Raw genomic sequence first — 28,000 nt, 5'->3', positions numbered from 1 at the left:
GTTTACTGTCAAGAATTCATATACAGGAAGACTGGTGGTAAAGGGCTGACTGAGGAACCAATAGGAAGACAGCATCGACAGCCGTATTGCTGTTAACACTGACATCTCTTTAAGCCCTTGAGGATTTCTTCATCCTTCTTTCACAAGCGTCTGATAAATAAACATGGATTCAAGTAACTTAAAAACATTCGATGAAGCGCAGAGAGGCCGTGCAGCTCGAGTCGCTCATCTCTGCTCTGATGAGTCGTCACGTGGAAGTGAAGTGATTTGTAGTGTTTTTTTCGTCTGTCGTGACAATTTATTTCACAAAAACCGCTTCGTGACTGATGCGCCCACGTCCAAGACAGACGCTGACGATGTTTCTAAAACAAAACAAGTCGAATGGAAGTCAAGAAGAAGAAACCGCGTCAGAGCGCACGCCTCGTCGCTGGACGCGTAAAAGCTGCTGCGCGAAGAAACTTGTCTCTGCAAAGCAGGCAAACTAACAGGGACGAGAAGGCCACTTCAAGCAACATTTGAAGACAGAGAATGGAATTACACTGCACACACATACACACACACACACACACACAGAAACACACACACACGGTTGCTGGGTTTAGCTTTAGCATGATTGTGTAACATCGTGGAAAAAACGCTGATGACTTGATCTGAAAGGGAAGCTGTGGCGTTTGGAAGTGTGGATTGAAACAGCGGCGCCAGCGCCGGACGATCGCTCCACAGTAACACACACTCACACAGAAAAAGAACACACACACACACACACACACACACACACACACAAAGGGGCATCCAGCTGCCCGCCACTCATTAAACGTTGGAAACGTGTAACAGGAAGCTCAGACAGAGTGAAACAATCTGCTTGGAGGCTGACAGGTATGGAGGTGAGCTGGGTGATGGAATGCATGTGGATGTGCATAGAGGGGGGGGGGGGGTTGTGGGAGAGGAGAGGGGGGAGGGGAGGGGGACAGGCCAGTTGTGGTCACCCTAGGTGTTGTACAATGTCTCCCCCGAGGAGATCTGGGTCAGTCTCTTGCTGGAGCCCCACAGCTTCCGTGTGATCTGAGGAGAGCGGAGGAAGAGGAGGAGGAGCAGGAAGTGGGATGGGGGAGGAAGAGCAGGGGGGGGGGGTATGAAGGGGGAAAAGGAGGAGGGATTATGATTCATGAGTGATTGATCGGTTCATTGGAGATCGATTGACTTGTGAAGCTGCAGGTTTTTGAAGAATAATCACAGCTGGACTCACTTTGGCGACAGAGAGCGGAAACGGTGAAATCAGATGCGACGGCCCGTTTCAGCCTGACATCGACACGGAAAACTATCTACACGATCAATACGTCACAGATCTATCTTGGCTCCAGATTATTGGTTTGCATTATTGGATCGTAGCTACACTGTTTATATGGCTCGAGTTTGCAGAAGCGATAAGAAGCGTTCAGTTTGCTTCAGAGCAGATCAAATCAAAACACGACATGAAGACACTTCAGGTCGAAGCTTCGGCGACGGAGCTTCTGATTGGTCGACGGCCAAATCGTGATAAAATTGCACATGTGTCGAACAATTCAGAAAACAAATAATGAGGTAAACGCTACAAGTGGTTTGCATGTCACAGTTGCGGTTCTGCCAAATGAACATGGGCGACGACCATCCCTGAGATAGAGAGGTGTGTGTGTGTGTGTGATGATGAGAGGGGCGTAAGCTGCTACGGTTTATGGGAGCTGGAGGCGGGGCTGAACACCAGCTGGTCGCGCTGGTGCAGCAGGCGCGTCGGCGAGCGAGCTCGAAGCGGGGCCAGCAGGGGGGAGGCCATGAGCGGCGACCCCTCCAGGCTCTGAGCGATGTAGTTCCTCAGGGAGTTCTTTACCTCCGCCGGCTTGCCCACGCCGACGATGATCAGCTTCCCGTCGTCCAGCCCCACCAGGACGTGGCTCTGCTCTTTGGTGACCGACACGCAGCGGACGGGCACCCGCATGGCCATGGGCTCGCCGCACAGCGACAGGCTGCAGAGACGGGTGAAGCGGGGGTTTAAGACGGGAATCGCGACGTAAAAACGTTCAGATTTTCCAGCGGTGTTTACCTGTAGAGGTCACGGAAGGACAGGTGTCCCTGCTCGCTGCCGACGATGACAAACTCTCCAGACACACACATGTCGGTCACCTGCTCCTTCAGGATCTCGCTGCACAGGTGCTTCCCGTTGACGGAGTAAAGATGCAGCGCATTTTTATCCTGTAAAGAAAGAAGAAAACACCTGTAAATAAAGGCTAGTGTGTGTGTGTGTGTGTGTGTGTGTGTTAGAAATAAACCTGCAGCACCTTGAGTGTTGCTTTGCCCTCCACACAGGTGTGGACCAGCAGGTGACCCTCCCACGACACGGCCAGGTGGAGGATGGAGAGCGGCAGGGAGCTGTCGCACGGCGGCCGCAAGCAACGCATGTACTGACCCCGACGCACGGCGTGGATGATCACCGTCCCGTCCTGGGGAACACGACGTAATCACACACACAAGCACACACACACACACACACTGAGAGCTTTTCATTCCTGAAAACACACAAAGTCAGCATCTTACCCGAGATCCGGACACGGCCATGTCCAGTTCGGTGCTGATGCTGACACTGACCACCTCGTCCGTGTGTCCGTACAGCACCTGGACCGGCTTGGGATGGAGACCCACCGGAGCTCCGCCCTGCGAAATGCAAATGAAATGAAATGAAAATGTTGTGTCTGCATGTTTTATGGGGTTAAACCCGCGGTTTTGGGGGGGGGGGGGTTTGCTGTCCCGACCTGCTGCAGAACCTGCCACACCATGCAGGTGGTGTCTCTAGAGCCGGAGATCAGGTGGATGCCGCAGTGGTCGGTGGACAGGCAGGTGACGATGTCTGAGGGAGAGACGAACGCATCCCAGATTAGAACTCAAACTGTATTTTTTATAATCTGTGATAAATAATCTGAAGGTAAACAGGGTGTGAGCGGGTGTGGAATCGGGGCGTGTGCGTACCCATGTGCCGGATGTGCTGTCCCACCGTCTTGCCCTTCACCAGCGACGTGACGCGGAGGCTGTTGTCCCAGTGGCCCCCGCTGAACAGCAGCTTGCCGTCATGGGAGACCACGAACAGGCCAGCCGTGACCTCGACGCCCGGGGCGAAGGGCCCCGAGAGGAGCCGCTGGGTCCTGAGGGGGGGCGGGGAGAGGAAAAAGAGGAAGGCGTGAGTTTGGGTTAAAAGCAGAATGAAAATCGATGCAGGTCTGAGGCAGTTCTGACTTGGCGTTGGACACTGTGGGGTCTTTAATGAAGGTGAAGTAGTTGGAGATGTTCTTGTTGTACGGCAGCCACCCGTGGGTCCCCACCAAACACTTCCGATTAACCGTCACCTGGAGAGAACACACACATCACCATAAAAACACGACTCTCTCTACTCATTTAAGTCTTATTTTATTGATCAACAGCTGACCATGGTGTCGGGGCTCCCCTGGGTGATGAAGGAACGCGACTGATTCTTGGGCACCACGGCTTTAACCAGCGGGACGCCGTCGCTGATCCCCTGAAACACGACGGAGTTCAGAGTTTAACCGATAACCCATGATGCATTTCGGTCTGATGCGGTCTTATTTTAAGAAGGCATCAAACCTCGACGAAGAAGGACTTGAGGTCGCCGAGGTGTTCGAACATGCTGACAGGAGACGAGTCCTGCAGACCCTTCTTCTTCTCCACCTCCTCCTGAGACAGACGCACCGGATGCGGCTCCTGCAGTCAAACAAGAGTTAAAATCTGATCATCAATAATTTAATTCTGTAACTTTCTGGATTAGGGTGGATTTCACTTTATTTCCTGATCGGTCTGCACCTTCAGCAGCTGGCAGGGTGTCTGACCAAAGTTGCTAATCATGCCTTCCAGGGCCTTCCGCTCCTTTTCATCAGTGATCGCGTCGAGGTCCACGGCGCCTGCAGCACAAAAATACGACCAGTCGCTTTCTTTTTCATTCTAATTACATTTATTTCTTTGTTTTTGATCCATTTTGAGTGAGACTGAACAAGATGAACCCCCCCAGGACGCTTTACCCTCATATGTGCAGTAGTAGAAGACGTTGAGGGCCTCCACTGCTGCCGGGCCCCTCTGCTTGTAACCAAAGATTAGATCGATCCACTCGTGGAGGTGAGCTGATACGTACTCTGACTCCTGGTGGGGGTGGGAGGGGGGTGTAAGCATTTAAATAATCACATTTATGACGTTTTTAGCCAAGCAAAAGCAGCAGAACAGGAACTGCGTCTCACCAGGGCTTTACGGTGCTTGTAGATGAAGTCCTCAGGAGACTTGGCCCATTTGGGCAGAACAACATCATTTACCCTCTCCTTGGAGAGCTGCAGACGACCCAGATCAAAACCTGGCAGAGAGAAGGAACAAAGGGACCGACGGAGAGGAGTAAAATATAGAAAAGGAGGAAGAAAGGATTCAAATTAACCTCTAAAAGATCCTTCAGTCTGTTCTCAAAAATAACCAGACAGTAATGTAAAAAATACGTTTAAATCCAACTAAATATCTCAATCAAAACTCACCGTTTTGGTTCTCCAGGAATTCTGGGAAGTAGAAGAACTCAGGGATGAGCTCTTTGACGTCGTTGGGGTTGTCCATGAGGGTCTGCCAGGTCGCGGGGATGGAGTGGAACTGTCGGTCGGCGCAGTCGAACCTGAGCCAGAGCGGGACGGCACAGAGGTGAGCAGAGGTAATAAAAACACCGGCGCGTTCGGAACGCAGACGTGGAAACGCGCCGGCGCCTCACCGTCCGCTCTGCAGCTGGATGTGTAGGGAGGTGAAGGGCTCCACTCTGATCAGGTAGTGCATCACTCCAGCGGCGTTGGAGTAGTGGGTGCCGTAGTGGAACCTGTCGATGGTGCCCGTGGGGTCCTCAAAACTTTCATACCTGAGGGAGATATTTAAAATTTAACCCGCTTTCCTGCACGTTTGTGTCGTTTGTTTAGGAAAAACGTGAATCTCACTTCTCTCTGACGGCCTTTGCGTTGCGTTCGTTAAGAACTGCCACCGGTTTGGAAAGGTCCCTGAAGACCCGAGGATCGGAAAGGTCCAGCTCCTCTGAGGTGTAGTCCGACAGGATCCAGGGAAACTGGCGACACACAGACACACGTCACATGACTCCCCCAGCTGACACGGGTGTGAGGCGGGTTGCTCAGCGTTCAGTGAGGGACGTACCACCGGATACTGCGCCAGGTTGTTGTACGTTCTGCCCGCGATCGTGTTCAGCTGCATCAAGTAGTCGAAGTTGGAGATATCCCGGTTCACCCATTTCTGTACAAAATCAGGATTTAGAAAACCAATAAAGGAAAATGTTGAATTAAACCTGAATCACAAGGCCGTGATTCTATTCCTACATTTTATGCTTTTGTTGCTGCGTCATTGTTTCCTGACCTGCGTGAGTCCAGACGCTTTGAGAAGCTCCTGCGGCGACCGGGTCCCGTAAAGGCTGAGGGATCGCAGCAGCAACATGCGGCTGTACACCTTATTCCTCACCTGTTGATCAGAAAACAGGGTGTTTCTATAAAAGTCCTTACAGAACAGGAGGAGGATACTCCTCTCTGAAACGTGTCTCTACCTCCTTCTTGAAGTTGAGGAAGTAATTGGTCTGATCAATGAGGAAGATCTCCAGAGCGGAGCGGCGGAGGTTGTAACGCCTCAGGTGGACTTCTCGGATCTGAGACAGGGGCCACTTGAAGTCGTGTCCCACGCCTTCGGGTGAGAAGCAGACGGTTACTCTGGTGATATTTTGGTATCTCGTGTTTTCTCACACACCTTCCTCTCTGTGTCCTCACCTTCCTCCTTCTCCTGGCTGCTGTCGTAGAAGTAAATGTGCTGGGTGGTGACCTCCAGGCGTCCGGGCACCACGTCCACCACCGTCACCAACTCGCAGTCCTCCCAGAGCACCAGCTTCTCCTTCTGGCCGGCCTCCTCCGCTTCCAGTCTGCACAACGACACAGAACGGACGGCCGTCATTCTCCTCAGACGGATCCTGAAAGCGTTTTCTTTTACGGTCGTATTCTGTGACTGACTGGTTGCTGGCAGCAGCCGGGTCGTCCTCGGGCAGATCCAAGATGTCTTCTTCCAGGTCGCTGACTTTCACTTTCACAGCCTCCAGAAGCAGAGACTCGGGGTTCACGTGCTGCTGATGGACGCCTGAGCAAACAGAGAGAAAGAGAGAGGGGGGATGATAGAAAAGAAGCAGATCTAACAGTTAACATCAAATACCAGCACTGGAAATCAACTTATTTGTCCATTAAGTATCTTATCCTTAACTTCTAATATTCAATATTTTATTTTTTTAAAAGAAAGACACTGAAACACGTGATTTAATGAGGACAAAACACCAAGCAGAGTGGATCGATGTCTTCACACAGAAGATGGTAGAGCTTTAAGAGGATTTTCAAGTTGTTTTTAATCTTTTTATCAAGGACAGACTGGATGAGTGTGTTCATAACAGACTGTGTGCACACTTATCCCTCACCATCCATCCGTTAATATAAAATCTGGAGCTGATCAGCTGGTTTGTTTTTTTTTTGCAAGTGAATAGAGACCAATTAAATTTAGCTCCAAAGCAGAAGTATGAATTTAAAAGGCGCCCACACAAATCACATCTGGAAGGAAATCACAGGGAGGCGACTTCTTCTCACCCAGGTTGTCTCTCAGAGCGCTGGCCTCTCTGTGTGGGTCGAAGTTGTAATTACGAACCAGCTTCAGCCTCATTCTGGAGAAGTTCTCCGCGCTGGAAACCCTCCAGTGCATCTCATCCTGCAGCCTGTCAGAAACACACACCTATAAATCCCACCCAAAACATCTATAATCTGTATTGGAGGCTGTTAATGCCCGTACCGTTCAGCCCAGGGCCCTCTCTCACACACCAGCCCCCGGCGCGCTGCTTTCCACTGCCTGAGGGTGGCGCCGTTCTGGCTGTGCTGCTGCTTCAACATGCTGTTGTAACGGAGGTTCTCCTGGCGGCCTCGGCGCGAGAAAGGCTCCACAAACTGCTCCTGAGGGGAAAGAGGAGAGTTTAGGAGCGTGGAGTCATCGCTTAGGAGCCGTACTGGAGAAGAAGCAGAGAAACGGAGGCTTCAGTCGCTCTCCATGCATTATTGAGCAGACGAAAACACACCTGGAAGCGGATCTTGCTCTCCCCTCTCTCCCTTTCTCTCTTGTGCAGGCTGACCATGAAGGTCTCGTAGCATTCCTTCCAGTAGAGAGCCATGGTCTCGTGTCCCTGGCTGAAGATTTCGATTTCATACTGCTTCATGTAGGGGATGATCTGAAGACAAACAGACGTGGATGAGAAAATGCTTCCTTTACCTTGTAAAAAAGTAAAAACACACCAACAGTGACTGTGAATTACGTATTTGTCGAGGTAGACCCTCCACTCAGGCGAGTTGCAGTACGCCTGGAAGTCCTCAAAGAAGGACGGGCTGCCGTTGGTGTCGGGGAGCTGCGGGAGGTGCAGCTCCATGTAGAGGAGGCGGTGGACTTTGGAGAGCAGCGTGCGCAGCAGCGGAACCAGGAAGGAGTACGTCTCCTCGGTTTGCTCCTGGACGGAGCGCCGCAGGATCCCCTCCACTTTACCCAGCAGGTAGCAGGCCTCGTCCTGGCTCGACACCTCCTTCGTCTGCAGGATGCCGTTGAGCTTGGCGGTGGCCATCGCACCCACCTGAGAGACGTCAGTCATTAATCTGGATGCTCACAAAAAAAACACAAAAAAAAGCCACACGAGTTACAAAAAAGGACCAAACGGCTCACTTCCAGGTCTTCCTGCGCCATGAAGCCCAGCAGGAGCCTCAGTCCGACCTGGGAGAGCTGGAACCACTGGGTGCCGGCGGAGTACCACACCATGAGGCTGTCCATCAGCGTCACCGTCTCCTCCAGCACCTTCTCCGTCCACAGCGCCGGGTTGATCAGACCCTCCGCCTGCAGGAAGTCCTGCACCATGTGAAGCAGCCGCACCGCGTTCTCCGTGTGCTGCGGCAGCGTGGCGGCCGACGCCTCGCGGTTGTCGCTCACCGCCCACTCCAACATGCGCTCCATCAGACTGAAAGACAAGAGAGAGAGAGTGTTAGCATGTTTTCAGCACGGCTGAGTCTTCTCCAGCTAAGAGCGTGTGACGGACGTCCGACCTGAGTTTGATTTGGTCGACCGGGAGCAGCAGCTCGTTCGCCGTGCCGAGTTTGGTGAGAGCGGAGAAGACCTGACCGCGCTCCAGCCACGCCGAATCGTCCGAACCCTCCACGCCGCGCCACATCACGCACAGCACGATCTCCAGCAGCATGTTGCACAGCTCCTCCTCCGCTCGCTGAAAGATGGCGAAGAAAGTCACATGACCCACTTTTTTTTTTTTTTTTTGAAGAGCTATGCCCTGAGTAGGAACTTTTATAAGGACGACATATATCTGACCTCAGCGTTGTTGAAAGACTCCCCCAGTGAGATGTTGTCACTGAATAGAAAGCTGTCTTCAGTCAGGGAGGAGCTACCCTCCCCAGAGCTTCCAGGGAACGGCTTTGACGTCTCCAGGGGAGACGGCGTGCTGGGCATGCTGCCGGGCGTTTGGCTTCCGCTCTCAACGCCTTCGTAGGCCTGAAGATGCGACAGATCCAGCATCAGGCCTCCCGACTTCCCCACCACCCAGGGTTTGGCGTGAAGCGGCGGCTCGGTGGAGGCGGAGGAGGAGGGCGTGTCCAGCAGCGAGATGACGTCGCCGTTCTCCAGGCTGTCCACGGAGCGGGTGTCGCCAATGCTCAGCCGGTCGTCCTCCAGTCGGTCCAAGCGGCTCGCGCTGCCGGCCCGCACCTTCCTCTCCAGGGGGAGCTCCAGCCGGTTGGTGCCGCCGCCGCCGGATCTGCTCAGCTCCAGGCTACAAGTGCTGATGGTGTCGGCCCCCCGCAGCGGGAAGGACCCTTCACCCCGCAGGTACAGACGCATCAGAGTGTCCTGCCAACACTGCTGCTTGGAGATCTGGATGGCAGCGTCCTGCTGGGACTGGAGCAGCTGGTACACCTTAAGACGGAGGAAAAATATAATCACAGCTGCAGAGGAAAAAAGTTGTGTAGCAGCAAAGAGAAAAGAAAGAACTCCATGAGAAGAAATAAGAAGCAGAATAAACCAAAAAGGTTCAAGCCTCACCCTCTTGCAAACGATGAGGCGTACTCCGGGCCCGGCCCGCTGGGTGAGCTGCACCAGAGCCATGAGGTCCTTGTAGTTCACCACGTTATCTGTGGAATTCAGACACACAATTTTTAGATAGTCGCTACAAAACAGCAGAAGACACACTCGTAATTTGCAGAAGAAGGAGAGCAGACCTGTGTGGAGGACCTGGTTGAGGAGGCAGCGGATGAAGGTGGGGGTGATGTGAAGCTCAGAGAAGAGCAGCGACAGCCCAGCGTAGCCGGCCTCCCTCAGACGCACGCGCTGCTTGTTCTTCTCGTAGACCCGGTCGCAGCGCAACATGCGCTCAAACAACTGCGAAGAACGTTTTGATCGCATCATTTTTGCTCATTTCTTCAGGATTGAGAACATTTCTGCAGTCCACTGACTAAAGGGAACCTTTAGTGACAGTTACAGTGGCTGCAGCTCAGAAACGGAGGCAGCATGAGGTCATCAGGCGTTCCCCACCTTGAAGACGAGCTCTCGAAGTCGATCTGAATGCTTGTTGTTGAGCAGCAGAGCGTAGCAGGAGTCGGCCGCCCCGGGTTCGAACAGCAGCAGGAAGAGCTGGTCTTTGGCCGGACTGCTCTGCAGAAGGCTGAGTAACAGCTCCAGCAGCCCACACAACTGTTACACACACACAACATTTTTTTATTCCTGTGGAGAGATTTTTGTATTTTCACAAACCACAACTCTAGACTGTAACTTTAACCAAAATCGAACACTCAGGCTCAGTGAACGGGGATCAGAAACGGAAAACAGATGCCAGGAGGCTGAGCAGGAACTGCCCATATGTTCATAAAGGATGACGTCAGCTTCCACATATAGCACTGCGGTGTAAAAGGATACGCAAAGTGACAAAACGAAAGACAAGATGGGTTTAAAAAGGAAGAGAGAGACGGGGAGGAGGAGGTGCGACCAGACGAAGAAACGGATTTCCAAAAAGAAGGAGACGGATTCTGACTCCAGTGGAAACTTGATCTCACAAATGTTTAAGTGACGAGGAAAACACTCAAGAAATTAAGTGGTTTGTTTCACCCACTGATGGATACATTTAAGAAGAGTGGGGGGCTGGCATCGTCCACAAATAGCACAGCATTATGATTTAATTATAAGGATTAGCAGGGATAGAAAAACGATTTATTCATTCTCTAATCCGTCTGATAAAACCTGAGTGTCTTCAAGACTTATTTTAATCATCAAGGAGACATTTTCCTTCTGTGAAGCATCTCAGAAGTCAAAACCAATGTCACCTCACCTGCTCCTCATCTCCAATGGCAGAGATGTATCCCAAAATGCTTTGCATCTCCTCCTGAGACATTCCCTTGCTGATGTAGAACTTGACGAGACCGCAGAGAGACGCACGGATGGTACGGATGTCGTCCTCGCTCAGGTCGCTCTCTTTATTACTGTTCCTCCTGCGTGCAGAGCAGACGACGATGAGGATGATGATGACGATGACGATGATGTGAGGAAAAGAGACTAACTGTACTGGACGGCTGCGAACGTCTCACCCATAATAAAGGCGCACGGTGTCCAAAAGGAACTGGACTCCGTATCTTTTCCTGAACTGCTTCCTGTTATCTTTGATGACAGTGGACATGTACTGGATGTGTCCTTCATTGGCAGGAAAAAACAAGCATAAAAGTCTCAATTTGGATGTTTTTTGTAAAAAAATACAGCAACACCGTGACCAGCACCCCACGTTTGGATTCATTTGATCATCAGGGTTACTGACCTATACGCAGAGGGAAGTCTCCTTTGCTCCAGATGTTGAAGTTGAACAGCAGATGTGTGTGAAGCTGCTGCAGCAGCGCCTGGTTCTTCTCATACGTCACCTGCTCTATCAGGAGCTGCACAGCGACCAACACGCTGACGTCCACATGGCCCACAGGCAGCTGGACACGCACAACAACAACAACAACACAGCCATTACAGAAACATTAATGCCATCAACTCTCTTCAGAGGCGAGGGCGTGGCTGCCGTTATCACATCAAAAGCAATTTCTTTATCTGAGATTAACCCCACTGTTAGAGCTGCTTCTAAAACATCCCTCTGATGAATCTTTAATTTTGTACAACTGCGGAAAGATGGGAGGAAGAAATGTTGCACCCCTCCCCCAAATTAAATTTGAGCTGAAAAAACCAACGTATGCCTGGTGCAGAACTACTGTTATCATGGGAACCCCCTGATAATTAGGTAACTTGCACAGTAATAAGGTTACAAATTGGAGAAAGGAAATAGATTCATGCTTCTGTGGTAAAATGTCTCCTGTGGTTTATAAAAAAACAACCTCAAATCAGTTTCTAACAGTCATTCGAGAGCAGGACTGTTTTAATCTGACATAATTTAACAAAGGAATGGTAAGTAGGTAAAAACATGCCAACAGTATTATGTTCAGAGTACTGATAGCATCGTCTATTGATAAATGTGTTAATTTGTGTGAGTAAAATAGACATACTGATTTAGAAATGGTGTGTCTAATAATGTACAGATTAGGGTTAAACGGAGACCTTCTGCAGGAGGCCTCCCAGTGTTCCAGCTCCATGCGAGTGGAGCAGATTCTCCTGGTTGATCGGGTGTCTCAGCAGGAAATGCTTCAGCACCAACAGGAAGGTAGCAACCAGATTCTTCTCCAGTCGCGCCTCTGGAATCGAAATAATCAAATTATGATTAAAGAGCAGGGAGGGAAAGGAGAAACGAACATGTGCAGGTTGTCGGAGGACATACCCGAAGCCCTGTTGGACGGGAGGATGACCCAATCTCCATCCGCTGGTGTGGTCACATCCGGGGTGATGAAGTCAGAACCAGCTGCCGGATCACTGGCCTGCTGATCGGGGGTCACCAGGGCCAACTGCTCCAGGATGGGGAACAACACCGGCAAGCCGCCCACACAGTTGATCATATCCTGTCAGAAACACAACCAGACTTTATGATCAAACTGTCACATCCACCAGATTACAGATTAATCACACAAAATATGGGCTGCACCCACCTTGATATCCCAGTTGACAACTTTATTCCCAGTGAGGCGTCCGTGCAGCATGTTCGGGGACAGATCGAGGCAGATAGGGTTCTTGCAGGCCTGAAAGAATTAAAAAAAAAAAAATTGTTAATTACAATCAAGAAGATTTTAAAACTGGGGTGAAAATATTATTTTGACAGAATTGCTTCTTAATTTTCATGAGTTAATAACCACCTTGGGTGAATAGTAGAGCAGCAATTTGCTTGAAAGGTCTCCAAGTTCTGACTCCTGGGCTTTAAATGGAGAGATGCAGTTTGGACCTGCGTCAAAAGAGAGAAACAGACATCTTATTTTATCGGATCCACACCTCTTCCTCCTCCTCCTCCTCCTCCTCTCACCCCCCCTTTCTTACCAACACTGCAGATGGCTTTTATGTGGTTGGGCTGCAAGGCTTCGTGGAAGACCATGACGCTCCCAAGCTGGCCCTGCAAGGAGGTCGGGCTCCCCCACTCGCTGTCCTGGGTCCCTGCAGAGATGAGCTTGGTCACGGACTCCGACTTCCCCCCCAGGAACCCACCCCAGGTCTGCGGGGACAGGATGCCGCCCAGAGAGGAGCGACTGGTGGGTGTGGTGGCAGAGGAGAAGGGCGGGTCTGGGATCTGGGAGGGAGGCGGGGTGGTGGTCCGGTTTCCTGCCGATCCGATGCCGCAGGAGATGAACGGCTGCAGATGGAGGGGATAAGATGGTGAAAAGACACACCTTCAACTTATGAACTGAATGCCCCATCTTCAAATGAAAGCAGGTCCCACCTCTGTCATTACTGGGTACTTGAGGGGGGCAGATAGCTTCTGCTGTCCATCCACATAAATGTACACCAGACTCTGCCCAAATGGTCTCTTCCCTGGTACGTGAACCACACCGATGCTGTGCTGCAAAGACAGACACAAGTTAAACCTTTCATTTCTGTTTTTAATCAGTATAGAAAAGACAGTAGATAGAAAGCTGTCAATCAACTCACCCATAGAGAATCACAGAAACAATAGTCGGGCAGCATGACGGTGACGTACTCCTTCTTGGTGCACACGGCCACGACCAGCACACCAGCCGAGCTGATAAAGGCCTCGAACCCCGTCCCTCCTGGGGTGAAAAAGCTGGATAAAATAACAGAGTGGTTTGAGCGAGAGCTTTAATTTCCCACTACGACCAGACTTCGTTTCCTCTCACCTGTAGAGCTGCTTCCTCTTGTCTTTGCTGGTCGGTCCCAGCTGGTCCTGATCCAGCGACAACCAGGCCAGAAAGCTGAAGGCGGACCCGGGCCACCGCTGCACGGTCGGGACGACGATGCCGGCCATGCTGGGCGACAGGTCGAAGTATTGCATGGCACTTTCCAAGCCCTGCTTCCGCACCATAGCCAGGAGCGCTTTCAGAGCGGGGGCTACGTAAGGGTGCGCGTGGGTCGCCTCCGGAGGCCTGAGGAGGCGCAGGAGTCCGAGGAGCTCCTTGGCACTCAGGGACTGGGAGCCCAGAGAGCCCACCAGCCCCAGGAGGCTCTCAGCGCACGTGCGGTGGAGGCGCTCATGACGCTCCAGGGCGGCGAGCGCTTGCATCACCATGGCGGCGTTGACGCAGGTGGCGCGGGTCTGGCGGTTGAGGCAGCTTAGTCGGCGGAGCCAGTCGGCCGTAAAAAGCTGCTGCTCCGACGAGTCCAGCTCCGGGAGCCACTGGACCAGCAGCAGCAAGGGCTCCACGTTACTGATGCCCAGGAGCCCCACCGACGTGTGCTCGCCCTCCACCGCCTGAACACACACACACACACACACACACACACACACCGCATTCATCACAACCACGCAGGACTGTGGGGACGAGCGCATCACACCACGGACGACTTCTTTCTCACCATGTTCATCAGCTCTTTGAGGAGGAGTCGTGACGGCTGGCCGAGCGACGTAAGCACTTCGTACAGGTGATTGTAACCAATCCTCTCCTTGAACACCTCCTGCAGACGTGAAGGACAATCAAATCACATGATTTTAGTTCTGCACAGATATCGGATGGAATCAAAGCAGGTGCCTCATAACTAACTGACAGTCTTTTTCCATCCTCTGCAGGGATTCAATGTAATTAAATTCACATGCATTTTTCTTACCTTTGCAGCTGGTGATTTGTGCATCACTGTTGTCAGGGCTTTAATGGTTGCTACGGCGAGGGAGTCTAGCCTGCCTTGAAACACCTGGAGGAACATCAAACCTGTTAGTCACTTAAAACAACCGATTCTTGGCTGTCAATCCTTATTTTATCAGGAAGATGCAGTTCCAGTTTGATCTCTTATTCCTGACAAATGCTTCTGAGCTTATAGAAAATGACAAGCATGCAGACGATTTGAAATACCATCGACATGTAATGTAATGCTTGCAACGATACAAAGATAATCAACCCATTTAAAGCTTTGAAAATAACATGCATCACATTTGGAGGAACAAAAAGGAGACTTGAGCAGATGCCTTTGAGTTTGATTCAATGATTGTGAGTGAAATCATCGTGGTTAGAATCCTGCTTGTCGCTGCAGTAGAAGCCGGCATCAAAGCTTTTACTGAAGACACCGCAGGTGAAGAGTGACGTATCTGCCTGCTAAAAGTTGAAGAAATAATCCCTCTCACGGCACGATGATCTGACCGAAGCAGGAAGGGGTTGGTTAGAAGGTTCCACACCTCCACACGCAGATAGCCACCAAGATGGATCTCACTAGTTTTCCTCGTGTTCACAAATAATTTTTTTTATAAAGCATGCAACCCAGAAAACACAAGCATGAAGAAATAAACACACACACACATCTCCATCCAGCTCTGCCCTGCTCAGGTCCAGCATATTTCTGGGTCACTGCACCCATTTTTTCCCCCCATGAGATTAACATGGAGCTGAAGAAGGGTTGATCCCACAGAGACTCTTGGACCAGCTGGAGAGGGACTGTGGCAAATATGAATACTGAAGATCAGAGCACACAAGTCCAGATCACCTCAAACCACCAAGTCTTTGAGAACAAACACCAGCATTCCAGCAGATCTCAGGACAACAGAGGAAAACAATGTGGAAGGTAGTGGGGGTGGGTGGGGGGGTGAGGAAGCTGAAAATGCTAATAAAATAAATGGAATCACGCAGCTGTGAAAGAAGCTAAGTGAACACTCCACAGCAAGGCAAACTATTTAGAACTTGATGTTGGGAAATTTTCTCTTTTGGGTTTAAGAGGATGTTTTTATTCCCGTCAAATCTCTCTGCTGTAAATGAGTTTAAAATGTCTTTTAACCCACGAGCTACTGGAGTCCTGCAGGTCACAGAATCCTGCAGCAACGCATCAGGTTACAGTTATGCAACAAAGGAACACTGGTTTGTGTGTGTGTGTGTGTGTGTGTTTGTGCGTGTGTGTGTGTTCATGCTGCTTCGCCCACCAGTATTCATATCATCCAGATCAATGAAGGGCTTAGACCTTATAAAGGTGGCACTGTGTGCAGACCTTTCCCTGCACACGAAATAATAACTGAATAAGACCGTTTCCCACAATGCATCACACTGTGTGTGCATTACGCTGGGCATTCAGCAGCTGTGCTTCTCAGGCAGGCAGCACCTCAGTGATTCCACATAAAACGATGAAACTAATCTCTAGGTCTAGGATCATGTTGGAAAAGCTTCAAGTAAAACACCATTCACCACAAACGTGGTGATTCTGTGCGACGCGGCGGTGTGGGTGTGTCTTGCTGTGGAGTGGGGGGAGATGAAGGCAGTGGGACCTGGCAGCATGAAGGCGGATAGTTGCGGGTGGAGTGAGATGAGTTTCGGTGACTTTCTTGGCGGTACCTGAGCGTCTCTCTCTCCTGTCAGTAACCTGTTGTTGGTTATATCTTTCTGGTCCTTGTCTGCTGCCGTGCACCTAGCGTTAACCAGCTGACACACACAACAGGCAACACGTCAACATAGCATGGGGAGGGGGGTGGGGGGGTGACGGTGACAGAGAGAGAAAACTGAGTCAAGGGAGAGTCAGATGATGATGCAGGGGGAGGGAAGAAAAGGGGGAGAGGTTAAAAGCCATGACCCTCAGCTGGGCCTCTCTGAGGAGGCGTGTTGGCGATCCAGCCTTACCGTGGTGGGGGGGGTTAATAACATGCAAGGTGGGCAAAATGCTCCTCTTCACAGTTAGATGAGACTTGGAGGATAATGCATCTAAATGACATTTAAATACTAACATACAGCACCCAGTTAGTTATTTGTCACACATTTCAGCTCCGTAAATTACTGTTAAACTAAAACCTGCTCACAATCAGCCAGCTGCCAACATTTAACTATAAACGCTAAATTGAATGCAGAAGTGAGGGTTTGCACAACTGTTCTTAAATTCTCAGGGATGATTATTGTGAACACAGTTCAGGGTAACTCAGATGGGGAAGATCCTGGGTGAACAGAACCCCAAAACTGCGGAAAATTATTTGTAAAAGATGCTTAAAGGAATGCACCAAATATAAGTACATATTTTATATGGTCTGGTGAAAATAAAATGCTAAGAATCGTCTTCAAATCAACAAAAACTGAGAGGCAAACATTGGTTGATTGATCAAATGCCGCCGTCTCTCCTGATCATGAATGATTTTTGTCTGAGGTTATATTTAGACGTGTATTTCGAGCTCTTACCTTGCTGTTCTGCAGCAGTCGCGTCAGATGCTCAAAACAGTTACTATTGAGGAAGATCGCTTGTAAAACTGGCCTGTCTGAACACAGGAACATGCCCCTGATGGTGTCTGAGAGACAAAAAGAAAGAAAGAGGGTCAGGAAGAAGAGTTGGAGGAAACAAAGGAATATATCATTAGATAAATTAGCAAGAAAAAACGCCTCCAAACAAATCGCTGTAACCCTACCTAGCATGTTCACTTGCAGCGCCACAAATCGGCTCTCCCAGTGCCGGCCCAACGTCGGTACTCTGCCCTTGGCTTGTTGCTGCTGCTGTCGGGCCGCCACCACGGCCGCCGGGTCGGAATTGAGCAGCTTGAAGTAGTTTTCCAGCACGGAGCCGATCTCCACCTGTCGCTGGTCGGAGCTGGAGGCCAGGAGGCGCTGCACCACCTCCCGAAGGCAGCCCAGGGTCAGCAGGGCCTTCCGGTCGGGAGCCTCACTGTCCCAGTCCTCACCCTCCTCTGAGGAGCAGCTCCCCATGGAGCAGTCGGCCAGCACCCGCATCAGCACCTCCATGGTGGCCGGAGAAATGGCGAGCAGAGCGTTCCTCTGCGGCAGGGGGTGGGGTGGATCGAAGGAAAACATGAGGTTGGAGAGACGGAGAGAACATCTAGAGGTTAGTTAAGATATGAAGAACACAAAAAAACATAGCATTGAATAATCATTTTCACTTTACAGCTAAAAAACCTGAATGCACCCTGGATTGGTTTTATCTCCATGACCTTTTCAACATTTTATCACATTTTTTTTTCACTTTCAGTGAATAAAATAAAACCTGGGATCCCTGACGTTAAAGCAAATGTAGCTCCATCTGAATGCCTCTGTCGTCGTCCAATCACGTACCTGATCACCGGCCACGATGGCACCAAACAGGTGCAGCAAGCAGCATTTCAGGCTCTCCTTCAAGTGTTCGCTCTCCTGGAAGCACTCTGGAACGCAGACAAACAAACGTAAGAGCGTCTGCTCTGGGAACACAACATCACTGCAGCAAATTGGCTATTAGTTGCTGCAGTTTTGTCATGTTTCGGGGCCTATTTCACAGACATGCATGGACGCTAAATGAAATCTGATGAGATATAGCACGCAGGTATGTGGCAGTCTGTCTGTGACCTTTGGGTCACGGTGTTCTCAGTCATCCATTAACTCATCCGTCAACATGTCTGATTGGGGAGAAGGAGTGTGACATCTCGGCTCCGTCGTGTCTGCTTCTTTATCCCGATCGCGTTACGACTGACATGCTTTTCTACTCCTGCTGGTCTGAACTCATGACATTATTATCACATTATGCTTAAAGTATGTGAGTAGGACTTGACCAGGCCCCCGGGTGTTGTCTCTGAAGCCAAACCGGTGCAGCAGCACACATGACACACTGACTGTTTGTTTAAAGCGACTGCCAGCATAGCTGAAGTGGATCGACAGACACCACTCCCTATCGGCTCATCTGTGCGCATGGCAAACAGAACGTGAACACAAAGAGTAGATTCAGCTGGGCCCAGAGAGGAAAGGCAAGGAGGTGGGGGGTGGGGGGGCAGCTCTCAGAGTGTGATGTCATCCACACTTTCATAGGAGACAGAAGCGAGAGACGAGAGTGTAAATGCCTTGTGTAAAGAAAGAGACTCACGGTAAAAGAAAGGAACGAACTCCACGGTGAGCGGAGCTGCCTTGTACTTCTGTCTGCTCCTCTCGACGGTGCCCAGCTCCTCCCTGAAACAACGTGAACGTGAGTGAAAAGTGAACTCTGTGTCGCAATTGGATGTCAACCTGTAAAGAAACGCGGCGCTGGAGGTTTTTTACCCGCAGGCGCGATGCCTCCAGTTACGGTACGGGTCGTAGAGGCTTTCACAGAACGCCAGCGCGTGACGGACAAACTCCTCCGCCTGGGTCTGGTCCACCATCTCCTTCTCTTTGGTCTTACTCTTTAGCTGTGACACACATAGACACACACGACATAACTATACCGTCACATTCTGATTATTCCTACATGATCCAACTGGAGACCATTTTTCTTGCAGAGAAGAGAGAAACAGACAAAGAGAGGAGTCAGACCTGCTGGATGTATAGTGTTGTCATGGTGATGATGTGATTGATGTAAGAGCAAGTGCCAATTTCCTCCACATTGGAAAGGTTCCTTTCAGACAGAGACACGAGACAAAAACGATCATTAACTCATCAGCTGCTGCCACATGAACCCTGCAGGCCCTAAATTAATGTCATATAAGTGTTTTCATTTAATGCAATACAGTAAGACAGGATTTATAATAGGATTACTTTTAAAACCAGTAATATTGTGATTCAATGCCACAATATAACCAGTATTTTCACAGCGAATAATTGCATAACCTCTCCATCTGCTTGCAAAACCACAGGCCGAATGATGTTTGGATTTAATAACTAAATTAATGCATCATTAAATTGTCGTGAGGTCATGCAGTAGTGCATTGCTCCCTCTGCGAAAAATATTTTAATACCAAATGAATCTAATATATTTTAATGTCTACTTATTGTTTAATTTCCAATCATAAACCACATTAAAAGGTTCATACCACCTCCTGCTTCACTGGGATTGTGAAGCAGACGGATTATTAGCTCTGTTATCAATATGATTTCATTTTAGTCCTCATATAAAGTGACTTTATAAACTTCAGATCTATATCGTGCATAATTTCTTGCTGTTTGTGTTCTGCTTGCTCTCCATACCTGCAGATGACGATGAGGAACTTGAGCAGCATCAGAGCCAGGTTCTGCTGCTCGGGCTCCAGGCCGTCAGAAGCTTTCTGGACGCATTGCAGCAGCTGGTGGCGCAAAACCTGCAGGATGTTGTCTGGGAGGAGCGTCAAAACTGGGGGGAACTCCTCTGGCCTGGAGATACAGAAGAAAGGAGGAAATGCTGCTTTACATGGCAGGTTCAGGATGTTAGATGGACAATTTACATGCAGCGTTTCATCCTAGAACCGATGCTGTTTCAGAATAAATAAAGGCGGCTGTGTTCATCCAGTCACACATTCACCCTTTAATTCCTATGAAAAACAGCATCGGGTGCTGCAGTGCAAGTACAACAGCAGAGCTGAACCAATGCAGTTAACGTCAGTGGGAAAGAAGGGCAGATGTGGCAGCTGCAGAGGAAGGGAGGAAGGGGGGGGTTGAAGACAGAGACGATGAAGGAAGGGGCACACGAGGATGGGAGAAAATTAGTCAACGGAGGAGGAGAGAAAGGAAACAAGAGCGAAAAGGCTTAACAAATCTGATTTCACCAAACACACTCACTCACTCCAGCCTCCCTGCTTTACAAAATGAATGTCTTCCGGGATCAGCTGACGCTCATGTGACCACAATCTTTACCGCTTCCTGCATCTTCCGAAATAATAGATAAAGGTTACATGTTGGGATGATTCTTCGGAGGCTGAAGGATTCTCATAGTTCACATATTTTCACACGTCGGAACCAATCAGAGCATCGGCTTAAATGAAATGCGACCGCTCCGCACAAAAAGCAGAGGTGTGGCTGAGAAATTCTCAGATGGATAGATAGTCGTGATCCCAGTGGAGTGGACATTAGATTAGATGAAGAAAAGGAACCGCAGAATGTTTAGCTTCAGTTTCTTTATTAGAAAGATTCCTTTGTCACATAGTTTCAGTTTCAGCGCATTTTGCTGACCTAAACGTGAACATGACTGCTGTCAGAAGTTACCTTGAAGGCAGCTTTTCGAAGTCCACGTCCAGGCATCGCTCATAGGAGCTGATGAAAATCTCCAGCCATAACTTCAAGTAGTCTGGATCCCTCTGAGAGAAGGGACAGATAAAGAGAGATGAGTGTATTTAGTTATGTAATTAAAATACATACAGAACTCATCTGATTGGATCTAAGGTCAGTGTTTGTTTGCAATCATCAAACGAACAACTCATGCAGGCGGCATTTTTCCGTTTCATTAATACAATGTGAGTTCAACAGGGATGAAAACACTTTAAAATGCTCATTCTAAAGGATTTAAGTGGCACGTAAGTAAATCCAGATTAAGAACAATCTGTTTATGATTGTATGACGGTACCGGTTCATCTCGTATCCTTCGAGTGAGGAAGCTAATCCTCGCATAACAACAGGTATCTGAAGCGAAAACAGGCCCAGCTGCATTCTGAGGAAGAGACTCGAGCAGCCGGCTTATCAGCATTTCCTAAATTCCTGCAACAGTGCTGAGAAAAGAATGGATCAGCCGCTGCGGAGGGTTGGCATGGCTTAGCCTGCTAGCTGGGTCACAGTCAGGATTCTGGTCTGAGATCCCAGAAACGAACACAGAACAACGCTTACAGGAGACCGCGTGACGGAACTGCAGAAATCATGTGTGACTCGCAAAATTATAAAGTTCTTAAGTGTTTGCTCTCATACATCTATTACACAAATATGAAGGGAGCTTCTAAAGGTTAATCAAACAAATGTAGATAATTCCTTTTAGTCAGTCTTTTTATCTTAGTACATTTTTTGGCAACTGTTGACACTAACTTTCTTTGAGCTACGTTATCATTAATCTTCAATTATCTGCTTGAACCTTTATCAAAAATGGAGCTGAGAAGGAACAAGAACACATCGTGAAATATGATTATGCAATCTCTGCAACAGGGAAACACAGAATAAACAGGGGACTGTAGAAATTAAATTTGCAGCAGAGGTGGAACGGTTGTAGCGTAGAATCATGTGAGGATTCAACCAGCAATATTAGAAATGAGTGGGAAATATTCATCACAGTTCCAGGAGCTAAAATAAATACATTAAAAAGACAAAAACATGAAGGAAGCACATGATCACTTGTTAAAACTTAGATGATGAATCTTTGATCAATACGGCTGACAGATAATAGTCATTAAGCCTCAGATCATTGACACGCGGCGCAGCCTGGATGTCATCATTGTTAATATACAGGAATAATGACACCCCCCACCCACCCCACCCCCAGCAGATCCTGCTATGGACCATCTGGAGGATGTTACTGAGCAATCTGGGTCAAGGAGGGCTGAAGGGGTAATCGGTGCAGATTAGCACCGGTCCGGAGGTCATTTTTCAGCGTTTTCACAACTTTTACAATCACGTGCACCAAAAAATACTGCTTTGCTTTTATTTCTAACCACTTGTCCACTGACACACACCAATAAACACACACACACACACACGAGCAGTGATTCTGTGTGCTACACTAACTTGTAGGTTTCAGTTATCTGTTGCTATTCTTGGAATCATAATTATGACTTGTGACAACTTGAAATAAAAACACAATTTGATAGAAAATCATAGTAGAATCAATTAGGATCTGCACAGACAGCCAGTAATCAATAATCAATCACTTTAATTCAGTCATATCTGTGACTGCATCATCACATCCAGAATGAGTTACACATCAGTAGACTGGGCTGCAGTGATGTGGGTTAAAAACTGTCGTGCTAGTGATGATAAACTTCCATGTTGACCATGTGTTAGCATGTTAGCATGTGTTTGTTTGGACAAATTCGAGACGGGGGAGTGATAAAAAGTCAGGAGGCGATCGCTCAACACAGACGAACACGAGACAGAGAGCAGAACGAGGATAAAGAGGCTGGAGGGCTGATTTCTGTCTGCGTGTCAGAGTGGGAATCAGCCAGAACAAAGCAGGAAGCGAAGTCTCTGCTCTCCCAATGAAGTCATCAGAGCAGGCCAGCGACGACTGTGTGTGTGTGTGTGTGTGTGTGTGTGAGTGTGTGTGAAAGAGAAAGAAGAAGGGCTGAGAAAAAGAGAGAGAGAGAGCCACGTGTGAGTAATGTGCTCTGTTGGGAGAATATGGCCTGTTGTCTGTGTGCTTATTTTTCCTGTTACCTTAACTGCATGACTCACTTATTCTAGAGGGGAAACTGCTTTTGTTTGTGCCTCCTGTGGAGCTGCTCCGTCACTCCAGACATAAACACAGTTTTGTCTTTTAGTGGACGTCGACGATCCACCCAGAAAACTCAAACTCCCTCTCTGGCTGAGCTTTTCTAGCAGCGACTGAATGACCGAGTGTCTTAAAGAATGTCCTGTTTCAGGCAGCAGCTTGGGGCACAGACGCCTATTGAGGGTTTGGACACACCCTGCTCCGTCGGGCTCCGTTTACCCCTCCATCACCGGCCCCCGCACACAATGATGAGGACACACACAGAGGAACATTAAGTCAACATCAGTCACCTCGTCTCGACGCCAACAACCATCTTGTGTCTCAAAGCGTATCAGAATATAATCCCTGTTGAGGGTCAAAATGATGGGAGTGGTGTCAGAATACTCAAAGAGTTGATTGGGGATCAATGCCGGATCAATTTACTGCCTTTGTTCAATACGATGTGAGAGACATCACACTCTGAAGGACAAGACATAACATGTTCCCAGGTGTAGACGCTTCAGAGCGAGTGATATTAACACAAAATGATTAATAATCCAGAAATAAGACGACATGAACCTTGTATATTTGTTAAAATTTTAATATGTTTAAAGCTAATGTATTCAATTCAAATCAATAAATTCTTTTTAAACTTGATAAAAATTTGTTTTTGCAACCACTACATGCACCAAACATCCTTTGATAGCATCAAATCCTTTGTGAAGGTTTTCCAGCTCTGATGAATTAGAATACGAACTGATTCAGTTTCATTCATTCAATAAATATTGATCCCCAGTTTTCATAAATACACACATACATACAGTACGTATTTAGTAATCATCCCGTAACATCATGCTAGCGCAGCGCTATCTGATTGGTCATAAGTCAAGAGCAATATCCTGTAAACTGATTGCTATACAAACAGAACCGCATACAAGGTCTGAAGAAGTCGAGCGAAGCAGGAAACACACGTTAGACAAATAAACCCAACATTGAAATGCAAATAATAAAACAATAATAAACCCATCATGACAAGATGTAAGAACTCAGAGGCTGAACATGTCGTCAATCAGGAGCAACGGCTTCAATCACATTTGCAACTTGTTTAAAGGACTCCTGAACTGCTTCATTGATCTATGATCGGTTGCTGAGCGCAGCGCAGTAACACTCTGCAGCCGCTCCAGACAGGCGTGGCTGGCTGACCAGTCAGATGGCTGCCTGTTCGGTTTCCGTGGGTGAACTGGTTTTTGGGGGGGGAAAGTGGCACCGAGTCGCTGAGACCACAACATTTAAACGTCTCCTCCCTGTGGTTGAACCAGACGGCCGTGATCGTCCGATTCCTGCAGCATCGCTGCCAGACATCGCCCGGCGGCCGCGCTGGCCTGACGTCACCTATGGAGGGGCGGTGGGAGGGACGACAGCCACGCGAGGCATATCTGACACACAGAAGTGACATCAGTGTTATTCCAGAGATATTCATAGCACAGAGGAGGAATAAGAAGGAACAGGGGACGCAAACCAGAATTAACTGCAGTGACTAAGAGGGAGTGAACTCTGGATGTACAGCTAAAAAACATCAGTCTGAAGTTTGATGGTGGAGATTAGGATGTCACAAGTCAACAAGCAGCAACGCAAGAAAGAGATCCAGCTAATCTGCGAGCACAGCCCCTCCATCATCAGTCTCTCATTTCTCTCTTCCCTCCCGTTTCCTTCTTTCTCCTTCCAATCCTCTCACCAGATCCCGGCTCTCATAAATGCAAGGGTTTATGTAAATGACTTCCTTTGATCCAGTCAAAAAAGCCTCTTGCTGGCAGGGTAGGGTGGGGCGACTCGAGGAAACATGACAGAACGCTAACCAGAAATCCCTGGTTTGTGGACAATTAAAAAGGAGGAAGGATCTGAGCTCTAGAATTAAAATACAGGACTCTGATTTCAACCCACACTGGGGTGAAATGATCCCTCAGGCTGCTGAGGCACGTCGCCTGTGTTTAAAAGGGCTTTTCCACAGCAGACAAAAACTTATTCAGAAGCCTGCTAAAGCTTCCACGTTGTCCGACAATAAAACAGTGATGATGATGATGAGGAGAGCGGATGCAGCTCCGTGTTGTTGCTACTGTATACAAGCGGCTGCGTGTGCCGAGAGACGTCCCTCTGGCACAAACCAATAACAGGCAACTAAGAGGATCGCTGGTTACGTAATGGTCTAAGCGTCGGCTGTGACCTCGCGGCCCTGAGCGACGACAACAAACGAGTCGGGGCAAAACTTCTACGACGACCGTGACGAGAAAATTGAAATGCGTGCACGTCTGATTGAGAAAGGAGAGAGAAATCAGGATTAATCAGAGTAATCAATTACTACTGCTCCTGTAATCCCAGTCCGAATCGCCAAACCAACCCACACACATTCCGTAACGCTGATTTTGAAGCCACAGCTGCTCAGCCAACAATATGTGACCTTAATATAAATATGCGAACAGCTGCTGCTGCTGGAAACTGAGCCTGAAATTATTATGACAATGTTAAACGCCAGCTAGCGTCACCAGGCAGTAATGGAAGCACCTGTCGTGAGACAAACCCAGACCCACCCCCCCCCCGACACAGATGGGGACACAATCAGGTGAATAACGCCGACAAACACAAATAAGCCAAGACGGCTGATGCCCAACTGACCCAGCAGGTTGGGCTGGTTTTCCCATTGTGACCCTGGTTTGCATGGAAGCTTGAAGTCTCAACAATACAAATCCGACTGACTCCTCCTCACAGAGCAGAGCAGAGCAGAGCGTTAACCTCTGACACTAAAGGCAGCGGTGCCTAGACTGTTTTGTCAATCATTAAAGATACAGATGGCATTAGGGAATTACCAAGAGCACAAACCCCCCCCCAAGAGTAGTTTGACTGTAGTAAAAAAGCCTTACTTGTACACTTTGGTTTTTAAAGAAGCGATACAGCACAACTATTTGGAGTGGAGATGCACAGGAGGAGAAGAAAATAAAGTTGGGTAAAGTCTGGGGAGGGGAGGTGAGGATAGAAGTTGGATGTGAAACAATTAACCCTTTGGGGAGAGGGGGATTTTAGGGTTCTTGAGCTTTTCTCACCAACATTCCTGATCTAATTTAGGCCATGTGACTGCAGCTTCTTGTTGAAGTCACCATATCCTGGCAACAGTCACATATATGTAGTTGGAATGTGAAAAAAAAAAAACCCACTGCAGGTCATACCTGACATTTCAGATGCGTGGGGAAAGAGACAGGCAGCTACTCATATATTTAAACGCTTCCCTTGACGTCTCTTTTGCTTCACACAGAGAGAAATATTGGCCCGGCGGACTCTGGCTCACAGCCAGGGTGAAATGAAACAATCCCACTTCACAGCGTAATGCTGATGCACTCCTCTTAGAACAAACGCAACGTGTGTGCCTGCAGCAATTGCTGGCATTTTCACAAGTGACTGTGACAAGTGTGTTTGAATATGTGCCTCAAACACAACTGGCATTATATGTTCTATTCTTGTCTAAAATCAGCCACCAGACTTAGCAGGATTACTTGATGTCATCTTCTCAACTTGCAGAAAACAGCTTTGTTGGGGCAAATGCCTCAGAGAGGGCTGTGCTCTTTGTGCATTACCGGGGGGGGGATTACAGTAGGAAGTAAGTGTGTGCGACTGCAGCCGGGCTCAAGCGGCCCGTTTTGATTGGACGCCACGATGTGTGCATGCTTTATTGCCAAGAGAATTAAATCTAGCCAGGAGCCGACTCAAGGGGTTTGTTGTCTCTGGTGGAGTGTCGTTCATTCATTCATCCGCACTGTAAAAACAAAACACTTCACCACAGCAGCGCCCACCACATGATGAGACCATCCTACTATAAATTGATTTCACAGCTTCACATGACCACAAAGCATACTAGTGTTGCATTTGTGTTGAATCATGAACGGCAGGATGTGTAGTAAGAGATGGTATTTTTTTTTCCTCATGTAATGCAGATTTTATAACAACACCTACAGAGAAACCAACACCAAGTTAAAAAGTTCCTCTGAAAATTAATTATTCATTCACCCGATAAATACTCTGCAGGCGGTTTAAGTGGAATCCTATAACGTTTTATAAGCTGTTTCAGATGTAATGTGCATTGAGTGCAATAAATAGATGCAAATCATTGCGAAAGAACTAAGACAAATAGCGATCACAATGTCTGCCAGGAAAGCCTTTGCATTATGACCTCTTATGACTTATAACCATCACATAGGCTTGACAATGCTTTTACTGTCAGCATGCTATAAAAACAACTAGTCACTGTACTTGCCACACAGGAAATGTCATCACACTGTCCATCACTTGTTCTAATTACATCAGGCTGGTGGTTGGGGTGTTTAAGTCTCACCTTAGTGCAGTAGAGCATCCAGACCTCGTACAGTCTCTCCTTGGATGCCATGCTGGCCCCTCAGGCTGTCCTGTCCGCGGGGGGGGGGTCACTTCCCTGGCTGCTTCATGGCTCTCAGTCAGGATGTGTTCATCTGATCGGCCTCCACCCTCAGCATCATGACCCCGGCTCTGGTGAGGTGCAGCTCGCCTCAAAGATGCCCAAAAGAAAAGGGGGGATTATTCCATGTGCAATCCCAGGAAGGTTCTTGGGACAAGCTGGGCCTTGGCTTCCAGTCCAGCTCTCCTCGGTGGACCAGAGGGGGTTTCCAGCGGTGCTAGGGTAAAAACAGATAATTAGTTTTCACAGAGATGGATGTGTTGTTAAAGGAATGGCGACTAACGACACTCTCCATGCACTTTGAGCTGCCCCGTTGGCTCCAGACGGGCGAAACACGGCAAAACCCTCACCATTAATAATGTCTGTTTGTCTACAAATGGGATACACGCAGATTATCTCACCTCTCGACGCCACAACACCTTCGGTTACCGCCGGGAACATCCACCGGATCGCCCGACCTCACCTGACCGAAGCTATCTTGTAAGCTAGCTGTCAAAATTTTAATTTAGCTATATTTTAGCCCTCCTTTCTCCTCCTCCTCCTTCTCATGTGACACAAACGCCTTGTTCTCGCAATCCCACCCGACAAAAGGAAGGTCGCGCAAAAAGAATAGGCGTTATTATATAAGATAAATACACAAAAAGTGTCGTAAAAACAAATATCGCTCACCTGGATAACAAGAAAAGAACTGTCACTGACGCCGTCTCCGGAGTTGCTGTTGAATGTGTCAAGTGTACGACAGTAAGAACACGCAAACATGCAACGGTTACTTCCTGTCAAATT

General features: G+C 48.7%; 1 protein-coding gene across 4 annotated transcripts; it reads right to left on the bottom strand.

The window, feature by feature from the left end:
* Position 1: 1 nt before the first annotated feature.
* On the bottom strand, positions 2-27,990 carry nbeal1 (neurobeachin-like 1). 4 transcript variants are annotated; one of them, XM_068309054.1, is made up of 55 exons: positions 27,887-27,990; positions 27,119-27,434; positions 20,559-20,650; positions 19,569-19,730; positions 18,918-18,999; positions 18,666-18,793; positions 18,493-18,575; positions 17,715-17,800; positions 17,057-17,420; positions 16,833-16,939; positions 16,005-16,091; positions 14,302-14,385; positions 14,053-14,151; positions 13,377-13,948; positions 13,171-13,303; positions 12,962-13,081; positions 12,565-12,874; positions 12,387-12,472; positions 12,183-12,272; positions 11,918-12,095; positions 11,701-11,834; positions 10,925-11,084; positions 10,701-10,803; positions 10,445-10,604; positions 9,655-9,813; positions 9,342-9,501; positions 9,166-9,254; positions 8,440-9,039; positions 8,163-8,338; positions 7,789-8,077; positions 7,391-7,699; positions 7,157-7,306; positions 6,877-7,034; positions 6,678-6,802; positions 6,060-6,183; positions 5,823-5,971; positions 5,606-5,739; positions 5,422-5,523; positions 5,206-5,301; positions 4,995-5,119; positions 4,778-4,918; positions 4,554-4,684; positions 4,272-4,381; positions 4,059-4,176; positions 3,844-3,941; positions 3,628-3,744; positions 3,452-3,541; positions 3,262-3,371; positions 2,998-3,170; positions 2,784-2,878; positions 2,569-2,685; positions 2,313-2,474; positions 2,078-2,226; positions 1,865-2,000; positions 2-1,062 (listed from the first exon to the last, which is right to left on the bottom strand). In XM_068309054.1, exons 2-55 carry the CDS (start codon positions 27,167-27,169, stop codon positions 988-990), a joined length of 8,238 nt encoding a protein of 2,745 aa, XP_068165155.1. In that variant the 5' UTR covers positions 27,170-27,434; positions 27,887-27,990; the 3' UTR covers positions 2-987. The 4 variants fall into 4 exon arrangements, with proteins under 4 accessions (XP_068165155.1, XP_068165156.1, XP_068165153.1 ...); XM_068309055.1 differs by lacking the exon at positions 16,005-16,091; XM_068309052.1 differs by lacking the exon at positions 2-1,062 and having other exon boundaries at positions 1,101-2,000.
* Between the last annotated feature and the right edge of the window lie 10 nt (positions 27,991-28,000).

The sequence above is a fragment of the Antennarius striatus genome, chromosome 24 (genome assembly GCF_040054535.1).
Source record: "Antennarius striatus isolate MH-2024 chromosome 24, ASM4005453v1, whole genome shotgun sequence".
NCBI classification, from domain to species: domain Eukaryota; kingdom Metazoa; phylum Chordata; class Actinopteri; order Lophiiformes; family Antennariidae; genus Antennarius; species Antennarius striatus.
This window is presented reverse-complemented; position numbering and strand designations above follow the sequence as displayed.

Coding starts and splice junctions, on each gene's coding strand:
- nbeal1 (XM_068309052.1), bottom strand. CDS start 27,169: ATGGCATCCAAGGAGAGACTGTACGAGGTCTGGATGCTCTACTGCACT. Junction 18,576..18,665: donor TGGAGGCATCGCGCCTGCGG/GTAAAAAACCTC, acceptor ACGTTGTTTCAG/GGAGGAGCTGGGCACCGTCG. Junction 11,835..11,917: donor CCCGTCCAACAGGGCTTCGG/GTATGTCCTCCG, acceptor TTTCGATTCCAG/AGGCGCGACTGGAGAAGAAT.